This window comes from Pleurodeles waltl, chromosome 3_1 (assembly GCF_031143425.1).
Source record: "Pleurodeles waltl isolate 20211129_DDA chromosome 3_1, aPleWal1.hap1.20221129, whole genome shotgun sequence".
NCBI lineage: Eukaryota > Metazoa > Chordata > Amphibia > Caudata > Salamandridae > Pleurodeles > Pleurodeles waltl.
This window is the reverse complement of record NC_090440.1, coordinates 1,836,215,903-1,836,228,902: the sequence shown is the minus strand read 5'-3', so window position 1 is coordinate 1,836,228,902 and position 13,000 is coordinate 1,836,215,903. Positions and strand designations below refer to the sequence as shown.

Below are 13,000 nucleotides of genomic sequence, written 5' to 3'. Positions count from 1 at the left end.
AACAGCTGATAGATAATGGGGATAATAGGGACACCAGCTCCTGCCCAGGAACTCCAAATTTAGTTAATTTTAATGTGGGAAATAGCTTTTGTTGATCCACCGTAACGAGGCTGATGTCCATGACAATCTTGTCAATCTTAAATACCAAAGCTTCATATGATTCATTGATGGCCATCAGTATGGCATACAGCCATGAGCAGATTGCAGTCACGACAACAGCTCCGTTCGGGGCCACTAGCACCCAAAACCTTTGCGTGTGAAGGTTTTTCCTCTGCCCTGGCTTTTCAAGCAAGGACACCAGTGCCACTTGGATTTTACCTCCTTCTGCTCTCTTGGAATCAAATCCACACTCACTTGGTTAGACCAAACACTGAGGCTCCACATTTTATTATCTTTGATAATCCCCACTCAGCCGTGCGAGTGTAGTCTATGCAGGCTGTATGATTTCAGAGTATTGATTCATTTTTATGAAATCTAAATATATGGGTGAAGAACCTTCTATATACAAAGGTTAACTCTCTGGAATACATTCTTTGAGGCTCTTAGACAGTTAACCCTTGAAATTCAGCCAAAAAATCTGAAAACATGTATTTTCTGTTCATCTAAAAACGAAATTAATCTGCGATACCCAGCCAAGTCCTAATTCATTTTTAGTTGGCCCGATGGCTAAGAACAATGTATCCTACAAAATTATTCCAATTTACCTACCGTTACTAAAACATCACCTGATACTGTCAATGAGGTAGTCTTGTTGCTGCAGACCTGTGGGCTATTTTAATTGATTATTATTGGACATTTAGAGCATTGTTGTGCCAACATGTTTGTATCCTCCTGCCCCTTCCCCTAGTGCTTTTATAAGGAGTGCAGGACCTTCCAAAAACCATCCATAAATAAATAAATAGGGACCAACATAAGATTATAAGAGGTAGATTATATAGCCTTAGAACACGCCGTAGCGGGCTCTACCGGCTATTAAAGGCCTGCTCCCGCGTTAAATGCCCGAGCTGAAGGCGAGGGCATTTAACAAGGAAGAGGGCCTTTAATAGCTGGTAGAGCCCGCTACGGCGTGTTCTAAGGCTATTAGGACATTCTGCCACTCAGGGCAGAATGTTCTATTAAATAAAACAAATTCCTCACGAAGCCCGAGGGGATTAAAATCCCCTCGGGCTCCGTGAGGCTTTGTTCACAGCTGTTGCTGTGAACAAAGAGAACATTGGAATGTTGGCGCTGCGGGCTTTTAGCGGCAGGTAAAAGCCCGGAGCACTCCATTGTTTTCAATGGAGCTGCCAGCGTTCCAATGTTCTAATATAGCCTTAGAACCTGCCGTAGCGGGCTCTACCGGCAATTAAAGGCCCGCTTCCCGTGTTAAATGCCCGAGCTGAAGCCGAGGGCATTTAACAAGGGAGAGGGACTTTATTAGCCGGTAGAGCCCGCTACGGCGGGTTCTAAGGCTATTAGAACATTCTGCCACACAGGGCAGAATGTTCTATTAAAAAATAAAAATAAATCACGGAGCCCGAGGGGATTAAAATCCCCTCGGGCTCCGTGAGGCTTTGTTCACAGCTGTTGTTGTGAACAAAGCGAACATTGGAATGTTGGCGCTGCGGGCTTTTATCGGCCAGTAAAAGCCTGCAGCACTCCATTGTTTTCAATGGAGCCCCCAGCATTGCAATGTTCTAATATGGGATAAATCATAGAACATCTGCATAGATTATCCTGTAGAAACAAAGAGCTCGCATCAAGCCTGGCTTTTGGCTAGATGCATACCCACTTCTTTGTGTACCAGAAACCAATAAAGCCTAGAGAGGTGGACCAAAGCATGATCATGACATGGGAAGTGTAGAACTAAGTGAGTAACTGAGTTCTGGATGAGTTTTAGCTTGTACTTAATGTATTTAAGCAAGCCTAGATAAGGAGCATTCTCATAATCTTAACCAGTAGGCAACTGTACCTTATATCATCAGTTCGAGATGGGGCAAACATTTTGTTCAAGGTTTTGAATTATAATCAATCAGGGATGTCATAGCTCTTCAGCGACAATCATTTGTTCTTAATGTACCTAGGCTCTAAATTGATGCCAAAAGAACTGGGGCTATACCCAAGGAGATAGGCCACCAGGAGTCAGACCAGAATTTAGGTGGGTATCCCACAAAAAGGCCTTCAACTGTATTGCCATTAACTTTAATGTGTTACAGGTTGTCCTGGTAATGACTGTTGCAGTAATTCTAAAACCTGTGTTGATGACCAACCAATTGGACATCAAAGTTGCTTATAGCCTGTGTAGGTGTAAAGGCAGAAACCAACAAACCAAATGTGCCGATTTTGTTAAATAGTTGTAAGAAAAGGATAAGGCTCAGGGAAGAACATTTAGCCATTTTAAGGTGAGGCTCTCCATACTGATGGCTTTGAGAAGTCCCTCCTTGATGTTGTGGAAAAAATGTGTGGAACTATGGACTGAGCTTGTCCATAGTATAAGCAGTTACAAAGTAGAAAAGGCTTTCAAATTAGTTCATTTAGAGAGTTCGGGTGCTTTTGAAAAATGATTAACATCAGAAGTCTAAGTGTATAGAACAATAGAAGAATATCAGTGCTGTATACGTCAGAAAGGTCATGCCATAGAAACGAACGGTGGGAATAGTCTTTCACCAGAATTCACCAGAATTAGGGGCTGAAGGTTTTGAGTTATTAGTAAATATGGCTTTAGAAATATTGGTAGGAATGTTGCCTGCTGCACTAATGTGTATAGAGTAGTAGTGGCCATGGATAGTTTTATTTTATTTTCCTAATTTTGAATTTAGCCCAATATTCTAATTTCTTTGAGGAGTCAAGTGTTCTGGGTCACTTACTATCAGCCAGTCAGTCAAAATTCTTTATTTCCCAGAACTACATTCTTACAGAAATATTTCACATTTTCCCTGTTCATTAACATACACAATTACAAATATATACAATCAGCAATACATAGCACTTAATTGAATCAATTCCACCAACATACCATCGACCAAATTAATTAAAAAATGGTATAAAATTTAGAATTTCTTTTACTAAATCTCAGTAAACGGTTAGCAGCCCACTATCATATACCTATTAAAACATTTGAAAAAAGTGACAAATTGACTAGCGACGTGCAGCTCATTTTGCCCACTAAAACATTGTAAAGTGTAATGTCCAAGACTAAACCATCACAATCCCCAGGGTCCCGTTTAGCCAACATCCATGAGGGTGCCAGATTTCCTATCTCATGACTCGTGTCCTAAACAGGAAATCCTCCTACTATGATCATCATCAGACTACCTGGAAAGAATAAATCACTACCGACCTGAGGGGGATCTAAAACGGTAGACAGTCTAGCACAAGCTGCTAAAATGTTACGCAGGAATAGACCAATGGCAATGACTACATTCTGGAACCTAAGGCTGCTTAACAAAGATATGCCCATTTCTTGCGACTGTATCCTATTTTTTTTTTTAAACCTGTCAGAGAATCTTTTTCCTTTCCTCGAGGAAGAACACACAGTCCATCAATAGGTGGGTCATTGAGTGCTTTCTACCCCGCTTACAGGGACACTGCCCTTGGATCTCAGCAATTCTTATTTTTAGCCTTTGCATCTGCCATCCCGGGTTGATTCCAAACCTCAGCCATAAAATTTTGTTTTGCAAAAACGTATCCGGGATTTGTATAGGAACAGGAAAGGGTCCATACTCTCCTGGGAAGTGAGAAAAAGAATATCTGAGCTCTTTTTTCTTGAGATATTGAATATCCTCTCTCCAGCTAGATTCAACAGCACATTTCATGAGGGTACACTTTATGCGACTAATTTGGCTTGCTTCGCCTACCTCCGGGCACATATCAGGGACTCCCGGACACTTCAGCTTCTCTGTCACAGGGTTCCTCTTGCTGGGGAAGATTGACATTACTATGGTAAGATTAGAACTGATAGTTTGTCACAGGGAACTTTGTTTTTAGTCAAAAAATAAATGTGTAAGGCTCTTTCATTCACGAGAGCACTGCAGGATACAGTTCCCAACTCCCTCCTTGCTGCTTAGATCAATGCATTTTTAGGTAAACCACTTTCAGATTTTTCAGAGATTTTTTCTCACAAAGCTCTGAGGTGAGCCAGAAAGCACCTTGCCTTGTACACTTTTTAGAAACTTTTTTCCACTTACTAAGTTGACGTTTTAATTACATCATCATTCAATCCTCACAGCTTCTGTTGCTGCGCTGTGGAAAAATTTGATTGGATAACTTTAAACTAAGAATGCACCGGTGAAGAGCTCAAAGTGGGGGTCAGCGGTTGCCTGATGCTTAAATTATTAACAAACAGGACCGCCACATGGTCCATCAAGTGCAGAAGACTCGAGGCCTCCAGCAAGATGTCTCCTAGTTTAGAAAACGTATAAAATGATTCCAGCTACATGGTATTTTTGGAAAATATGAAGCTGGCCAGATCTAATAAGGCCAGACCAGATCTTGAATCTGTCCGGATAAGAAGTGAAAGCTCATAACTTTTTACTCCAGTGCCCATTGCAAGATTCATGAACTGCCTCTTCTGGGGGTATCCGCTGTATTTAAAAAAAAAACGTATCTGAAGAGTATTAGCAAATTTCCTTGCCTTAGCTGTTTTCTTTATTCATCTACTGGATTTCACATTATTAAGGCAGGCTTTCAGGTGTCTTTTTTTACTAAATCAAATTGAATAAAGGTTTCTTAAAATGTTTAGATAATGGAATAGTACACGTGTCTTCAATGTAATATATATTTGTAACGGAGGCCGTTGTAGAAAAGTATAGGGAAATGAGAAAATTTAGTTGTAGCTTGATATATTAAATATAGCATTTGATGTGACAATGCTCGGACTAGTTCTCTTGTTAATCAAACGTGCTTGATTGTTTTCAGAGTGTAAATTATGGGCTGAGATCAGCGGCTGAGAAAGGACTTTCTGCGATTTTCCATACTTGCTGCCGTAAGATTCCAGCTGCTAACTTGGGCTTCACTGATGAATCTGGTTATGCGCTAATTCACCGTGCTGCCCTGCACAACCATGCACCAATTATCGTACAGCTGGCAAGGGCAGGACTGAGTCTGAATCAGAGACGCATTTATCATTCTACAGATCATGGTACGTGTTTTAGAGTTCTAACACCATAGGGACTGGAGGCGGCGGGCGGGTTGAGAGTTAAAAATAGTTTGTTGGGGTCATGGTCCATCCTGCCTGGAAATCAGCTACATCGTCTGCGTGTCTTGGTGAAGATATCTGTGTTGCCTGCAGTTTGAGCTGCACATAGAAAGCTTACTCCGTGCATCTACTGATGTTCATAGACTCATGGGGATGTTTCACAAACCTTTCTCCTCTGTCCTTTAGATTTTACCTTCTCTTCCCAGTCTTTAGATATCTCGGTTGCCGTATTTCAAGATTTTGGCACTTCACATTCTTAATACTTCCAGTACTGAGAAATACTCCAGGGTGCTGTGGCCTTTTTTTGTTAACGCTTCAGTCTGCTTGGCCGCAATTGTAAATATAGGAAAATGAGGTATGCACATTGCATTTTGAACCGTGGTACTATTATCGCGACGTTGGAATACGTGTTCTGCTCGTTTGTCTTATTTTCTCCGCAGCCACGATGTGCTCGCATTCTTTGCTTCTCTCTCCCAGCCCCCTCCACATTTCTCTCTTCCCACTCTCCATTTGTGCCTCTGTGACTGAGAACTGCTCACTCTCCCTCGTTCCTCCAATGCCTGACTTCTGCAGTCTCTCTCTGATAACCATTACCCATCTCTATGCATTTTAAATCTATATTCCCTCCTCATCCTCCCCGTTGCTTGGAGAAAAAGAAGGAAAACAATTTTTTTGTCTTTTCCCCGACCTGCCCAGGAGCACCTTCTAAACCCTTGCTGGGGCCTACTGTGTTTGCATATTGGGCTTTGTGGTTGGCTTTTGTCAACTGTTTTACTTTTCATTGTCAATTTATGTGGCAAGAAATTTCCAGTTAGGAATTTACAACGCTAATAGCTTTAACTCAAACAAACATGAGACCCATTGCATTGCAAATGCTTGTTACTATTGTCTTTGTTCCCTGGCAACCCTCCCCTGCACCATGCTTGTAGCCACTATTAGCATTGCCAATGCTAGATTAATTTTAAAATCTGCTGCTATTGGCGAAGCCAACAATAAAAACTACTAGCAATGTTAAAAGTGTAAAATAATAATGTAAAAATATCTGATTAGCATTGACACTGTTTGCTGTTATTCAGAGGCGCTCTCCCCACCTCCCTGGCAAGAGAAGGGTCAATCGGAACACATCCTACCAGGTCTTCTGCTTCTTGCATACTGGTCAGATGGTGTTTTTTAAACGGGTGGTGTCCCCGTGTTGATCCCTACCATTGTAACTACCACTGGTTGCAATTGGGCTGTCCTATAATTGATGTTCGCTTTTCCCTAAACTTTCGGTCCTGATAAGTGTTTTGCACTGGTATTCACTTCTAGGCTCCTTCTCTTTTATATATTCCCCAACCTTCTTCTTAAGGGGACATTGTTTAATTCTTGCAGGAAAACCTGGATGTTGATTTGGAGTTTTGGAAGGTCTTTGAAAGTACAAAGAATGTGTGAGGCCCATTTCCCTCCTCTCTATCTCTTCTAAAGACACTGTTCCCTTGTCCTCAGAAGTCAGTGTTAGCGACTCCTTCCATAGAGTCTGGCCCATACAACTTCTGGACTGTCTCACATGCGGGTGTAATGAAAGCTCTCAAAATGAAATCAATAAAATTCAAAGAGCGGGGACCTCAGTAATTCTGAAAAGGAACAGTCACCACACTGGGTTTGTTAATTAAATGACTTATGTGACTTCAAATGACGTTGTGTCCTCAACCACACTTGGTGGCATACTTCATCATTGGCAACCTTCTCACCTGAGATGCAAGTTTAAGGTGAGCTTTATTTTTTTTATGTGTGTTTATTATGCACCTAGAGTCATAATTACAATTGTATTGTGCTAGCTACCATAATGTTTTATTTAAACCCCCACTACCTACAGGATTAATACAACAAAGGGCATGGTAGAACCCTATTTTCCGTTCAGAAATTGTTGACATGCTTCAGCCAAAGTTTCCATCAGCAGTCAAATATTTTCTTTAGAATTATTACCTGTGCCATCCTTCCCTAAAAATGCTCTTATGTATATCTGAATTCTGCGTATGCTTAGGTATGGCCATTTCGAATACACCTGATGCCTGTATTTACCTGTTGTTTAATCCCACCATGAAGGGGTAAAGCAGCTGTGCACTTTTCGCAGGAGCACTGAACCTAACAGTAAAATTGTTTATCAAGGCACTTACTGCCAGCCCCCTCACCTTTCTCCTCCAAAGAACCAGCTCTGAAACCGGAAACACCATCAAATTAACCATGGAAGCTAGGAGGTTACAAGGTTACAGTTTATGGATGTAGTAGCACCCCAGCTTACCATTCTACCCAGCAACTGTGTAAGTCTAGACAGTAAGTAGGACCTGTCGGCAGCCTACATTGTGAATGCAGGATGATATATGCTCCAAACAGGCCAGATGTTGGGGACAAACCTTTATTTTCAAAAGATAAGGAAAAGGGGGGTGTTAGGTGGGAAAACATCACAAAACCTGTATTGCAATTCTTATGGGAGGCAAATTAAACATGCAGAGCTAGGCTTGTTCGGATGATTATGTGCCACCCAAAAGATAATATCGAAGGGAGTCAACTGCCCATGTAATAATCAAACACTTCATCTCCACAGAAGGGTAAGGCAGTTTATGGAGAACCTACTTTCTATTGGCAATATATAGCAAAGAGACTTCTGGAAAATGTTAGGGTACAGCATCCAATGCGATGGCAGATGTATCTGTCTGGAGCAAATGGGGAAGACTAAGGACCTGATTTAGAGTTTGGTGGGTGGGTTACTCGATCACAAATGTCACAGATAGTCTGTCCGCCTTATTAAAAGTGCATTACATCCTAAGGCACTTGTAAAAAGGTGGACAAAATAGCAGTCACATTTGTAAACCATCCACCCAAACTGTAAATCAGAGTCTAAACTGCACAACAGAGTACTGGTTAAAAGATGAAGCCCTTTTTAGGTCTGTGAAAGCCGCCTCATATTTGGTACCCTAATATTTGTAAGAGCTTTCTTTTTCAAAGCAGATGGAAGGCGTGGAGCTCAATCTGAGACTGAAGAAATAAATCACCTGTAGTATCCCACAGCCCCAGAAATTATCTAATTTGGTGGTAGGTTGGGTATTCTTCTAAATGTTTTCTTGCTGGGGATGGATCATACCATTGTCTTAGGTATATACCTTGGTCAGACTTGTGTGGCGGCTGTCACTCATTTAAAAGAGTTAACAGTGAGGTCAGCTGCACTTAAAATAAGTTAATAGTTTGTTCAGATATTTAATGTGGTCACACTAGGAGGGGCTACAGACAATGATATCATTAAGACAAGCAGATGAAAAGGCTCTGAATAGTCTACATTATTGGTTTATCAATTGCAATCAAATGTTGCTGTCAACCCATGGAGACCAAAGGGTATAACACTCAATACAATCCCCTAACTGATATAATCCTTTTCGAGTCAAGAACACAATCTTATGATTGTCCCAAGGGTACCTGCCAGTAATCCTTTCTGAGATTGAGAGCATTTATGTATACTGTGGATCCTAATTTCTTGATGAGTTCATCCATCCTAGGCACAGGGTGTACCTTGATTTATTTGTCTGAAGTCAATGCAGTAGCAGATTGAGCCACCCATCTATAGATAACATGGAAGGCTAGTTAGTTTTTAAAAGTGTGAAAAATCCATAGCCATCATTTATTCCATTTCATTCTCCAAAGCCGTCTTCTTGTTTCTGAGATATGATTAGTTCATACTGGGACTTTGATGAATACCAAACTGTTGCTCAATCAAGGATGTTCAGCACAGTAGAGAAGAGAACACCTCAACCTCTTTCTCTGCTAGTTTCGTAAGATCTTCATTTTCTCTTTTTGAGACAAGTGTTTCTTTCACACATTAATAGGAACCTGCATCTCAAATGGGAAACATGTTGTCACAGGTGTGATTGGTCTCTGTAGACAAGCCGGTAAGACATTCATTACTGGGGTCCTCCCATGTTTTTAGCATACTAATATGATACATCTGAATTATGGATTTAGGATTGAGCTATTTTAGTTTATATGAAACAGTTCCAGTGACTTTCAGAACTTTGAAAGGCCACAGCTTGGAGCAAAGTTTTTTTCCAAATAGGGCAGATCAATTCATACCCTGTCTCTCACATTTAACAGAGTTCATACTTTGGCTTTCTTTCTAATATTGCTTTTCTTGTTCCCTTTTGGCATATCCTAGGTTGTCAGTTGCCACATAATGAATGCTGTATAGAAGATCTCTCACCTTAAGAACATAAGCAACTAAGGAGTTTGTTTCTCCTTCTTCCCTCCCCATTCTTCTGTGGCCAAGCTTATGTACCAGTTGTTTCAGTATTGCTATTCAGACAGTAGCTCGAAAAGGCTTACCCTAGTTATTGCCTTTAGGATCTGTAAATGTTTGCCGCAAAAGATTAAGGAGCTGGGCCCTGATCATATGAGCCATTAACCTAACAGTGAGCAATTTATCTTAGTGTTTTGTGTTCCAACATAACCCTCTTTTCCCCTTCTAAGAAGTAGTTCCATATCCTGGGTTTGGTGAATCCACAAAATCTAACACTAACACCGGACAAATCCTGGAATCAGATATATACACAATCCTTACATGCACACATAGAAAGAATTAGGATACACCTTAAAGTTGTTTTAGAGAAAGGATAGGAAGGCCGTTAGTCTAAAACAACATCTATGACAGCTGATCGAAACCTTGACTGAAACAGGTCAATTCTTTTTAAACCAATAAATAATGTCCCAATTAATGTCAATCCTTTTTAAACCAATAAATAATGTTCCAACATAGCCTTTTCTTTTACTGTTGTTGGTAGTAAGGGTTAAAAAGTTATGGCACCAACCACAGCATAATTTTAATCATGGCACTAGATGCAAAATGAGTACATGTGGGAGGAAAGGTCAACGAGAGACAGAAATAAATAACAGAAAACCTCTTAAAGAAAAATGCACCGTAAAGGTGCATCTGGGATGAGGATTCGTCCAGTGATGAAGCATGACACTAAGTTTTGGTGATGGTATTATGTTTCTATAATATCATCTGTACAGAAAATCAAATAGGTTATAAGTAATTTATAGATATAGTGTGCCTGGCGGTAAGGGACAGAAAAAATGGACATCACAATATTCACTCTAAATAGGGTGGGCTGTTTAATCCCCTTCCACTGCTCCATCAGGTTGTCAGAGGAAGCTTTTCGTTGATGGAGTTAACAGGGGCACTGTCGGTGCAAAGCTGACAGTCCTCCCAACCCTAAATGAGGCAGAAAGACCATCAGTTTGGCAGACAGGATACTCCATCATATTGGTCACATCAGAGGAACACTATGATTCTGTGTCCTCCATTTCTTCAGTGATCTATCTGAATTGCTTAGGAACTAAGACATGGAGTACCCACCTTCTTCCTCTTGTTTGCTATGGCACTTTAACCTCTGGAAACAGACAGTTCCTGTTTAAAATATGTGAATGTGAACTTTAGTCATAATAGGCCGGTAGTAGATGCAGGTGTTAAGTTGCTGTTTGACGTAGGTACAGCTTAGTTTTTCTAGCTTCTCAGGATCTCATCAACTTTGATGAGATCCTGAAAAGTTATAAGGGTTGGGAGGGGGGTTTCAACCTAGCAAGATAACCTGGAATAATTCAAGTAAAACACCAAATTTAAGAGGCACTTTCAAAATTGATTTTGAAATTTGGAATGTCAAACGGATGAAATAGATCAGTCATTGCAACGCATACTGCACCAAAAGGAACCCTGTTCAATCAAACCTGAATTTGAGCATCTATTAAATAAACACCAACAAAATTATCATTCTTCCCAATGTTTTGTATTTATTAATGAATTTGATCATAAAATGACCATATAGTTTATACACCAACCTAATTGTAAATTGTCGGATTTCTTTTTAGGCCAAGTACAATTTTCATTTACCCAGGCTGGCTTCAAAGCTCCAAATTGTGTGGCGATAGTGGGCAACTGCCTTAGTATGTTCCCATTTGCAACCCCATCCATTTAAAAAAAAATAATGAGGGTACTTTACTGGGTAGGTACCTAGTAATACAAAAGGGGTGTACAAATTACTGGGAATGCCAGACTGACATCCCTGAGGGTGTTAGGTGAGCTACGCCTTCCACCATCAACAGTGGTCCATGGCTGCCACATGTGCTTTGTGTCTCGATGCACAAACAGTTGGCATTTGTCCTGGCTGACTTCTTTCAAGCTTTGCAAAGTGAAGGCAATTATCAGAGTTGTTACCCTCCCTGAATTCCTATTTCACTCTGTAAAATACCTTTCCAGCAAGAAAGAGTTTGTTTCCATGGCTTTATGGTCCATGAGCATTTCGGCTACAGTGTTTTCCAGTAGCTTTACCATCTTTCAGGCTACCAATATTTTGTTACCAGTTCACTAGCCTTGTTAACTGAGGAATCCCACCAACTATGCAGCATCATGCAAAACTGAATACAATGTTAACAGGTACTGAGTTTTGCTGAAGAAGTTAGCTGCTTTTACTTGAGCATGTCGAGCAGACAGGAACAAAGACAAAGAAGGCCATGGTGAGGAGGAAGCAACAAATGTGCTTTTGCTAGACTCTGCAGAAAGCATCATTGAACCTAGTAAGTGAGTTGAGCTGCTTGGGGAGCCAGGAACACAACTCACACATCACTCATGAAAGGCTTTTTATCTTCTCTAGCCTGGAGATGTTATTACAGATTGGCCCAGACTCTAAGTAACTCTTTTAGTACACGTGCATCTGAGTGCTGAGAATAAGCTAGAAGTTGCACATCTCTTGATGTTTACCCTTAGCTCAACTGCTATCAAGTCACCAGGTGACTCAGGCTGAAGAGGAATTTAAAAACTCTGACAAAAAAGAGAACATAAATTAAAAAAAACGTCTACTTCTCTCTGGAATGTTAAAAATAATATACCTCAAAATATAAATATACCAGAAATTGTCCAGAAGGACAAGTTATTTATTGATTGGGCAAGGCTGAAAAAGTGACTCCAAGCTAAAATAAGGGCCTGGTGGTTGTAGGAGGCTGGCCTGGCTTATAGTGGGTACCATGTGGTACTTACACCCTGTGCCAGGTCCAGTTATCCCTTATTAGTAGAATAGAGGTGTTCCTAGCAGCTTAGGCTGATAGAAGGTAGTTATGGCAAAGCAGCTTAGGCTGAACTAGGAGACATGCAAAGCTCTTACTATACCACTTATATCATATAGCACAATATCATAAGAAAACACAATACTCAGAGTTACTCCAAATAAAGGTACTTTATTTTTATGACAATATGCCACAAGTATCTCAGTGAGTACCCTCAGTTAGAAGGTAAGTAATATACACAAGTTATATGTACACAAACCCAAAACAGGTAAGTAACAGTAAGAAAAGTAGTGCAAACAATGTAGAATCACAATAGGATGCAATAGGTGAACATAGGTCTAGGGGCAACACAAACCATATACTCCAAAAGTGGAATGCGAATCACGAATGGATCCCAGACCTATGGGAGCTTGTAGAGGGTCGCTGGGACTGTAAGAAAACAGTCAGGGTGTCTAAGATAACCCACCTCAAGACCCTGAAAAGTAGGAGTAAAGTTCCCCTACTACCTCAAAAGGACACAATAGTCGTGATAGGGGGATTCTGCAAGAACCACAAGCACCAGCAAAACACTGAAGACGGATTCCAGGACGTGAGGACCTGCAAGGCAAGGGGACCAAGTCCAAGCGTCGTGATAGTGTCCGGGGGGGGCAGGAGCCCAGGAAACCCCGGATGAAGGTGCAAAAGGGCTGCCTCCGGGTGGAAGAAGCTGAAGATTCTGCAACAACGAAAAGGGCTAGGAAC

The 13,000-nt window shown here is 40.9% G+C and overlaps 1 protein-coding gene across 1 annotated transcript in view; it reads left to right on the top strand.

Moving 5' to 3' along the window:
- The window catches only part of ANKAR (ankyrin and armadillo repeat containing), a 723,226-nt gene that overhangs the window by 178,871 nt on the left and 531,355 nt on the right, over positions 1–13,000 (top strand). Inside the window, exon 7 of the mRNA XM_069225913.1 lies at positions 4,897–5,119. Within this exon, the coding sequence (XP_069082014.1) occupies positions 4,897–5,119 (223 nt within the window). The remainder of the gene's footprint in view (positions 1–4,896; positions 5,120–13,000) is intronic.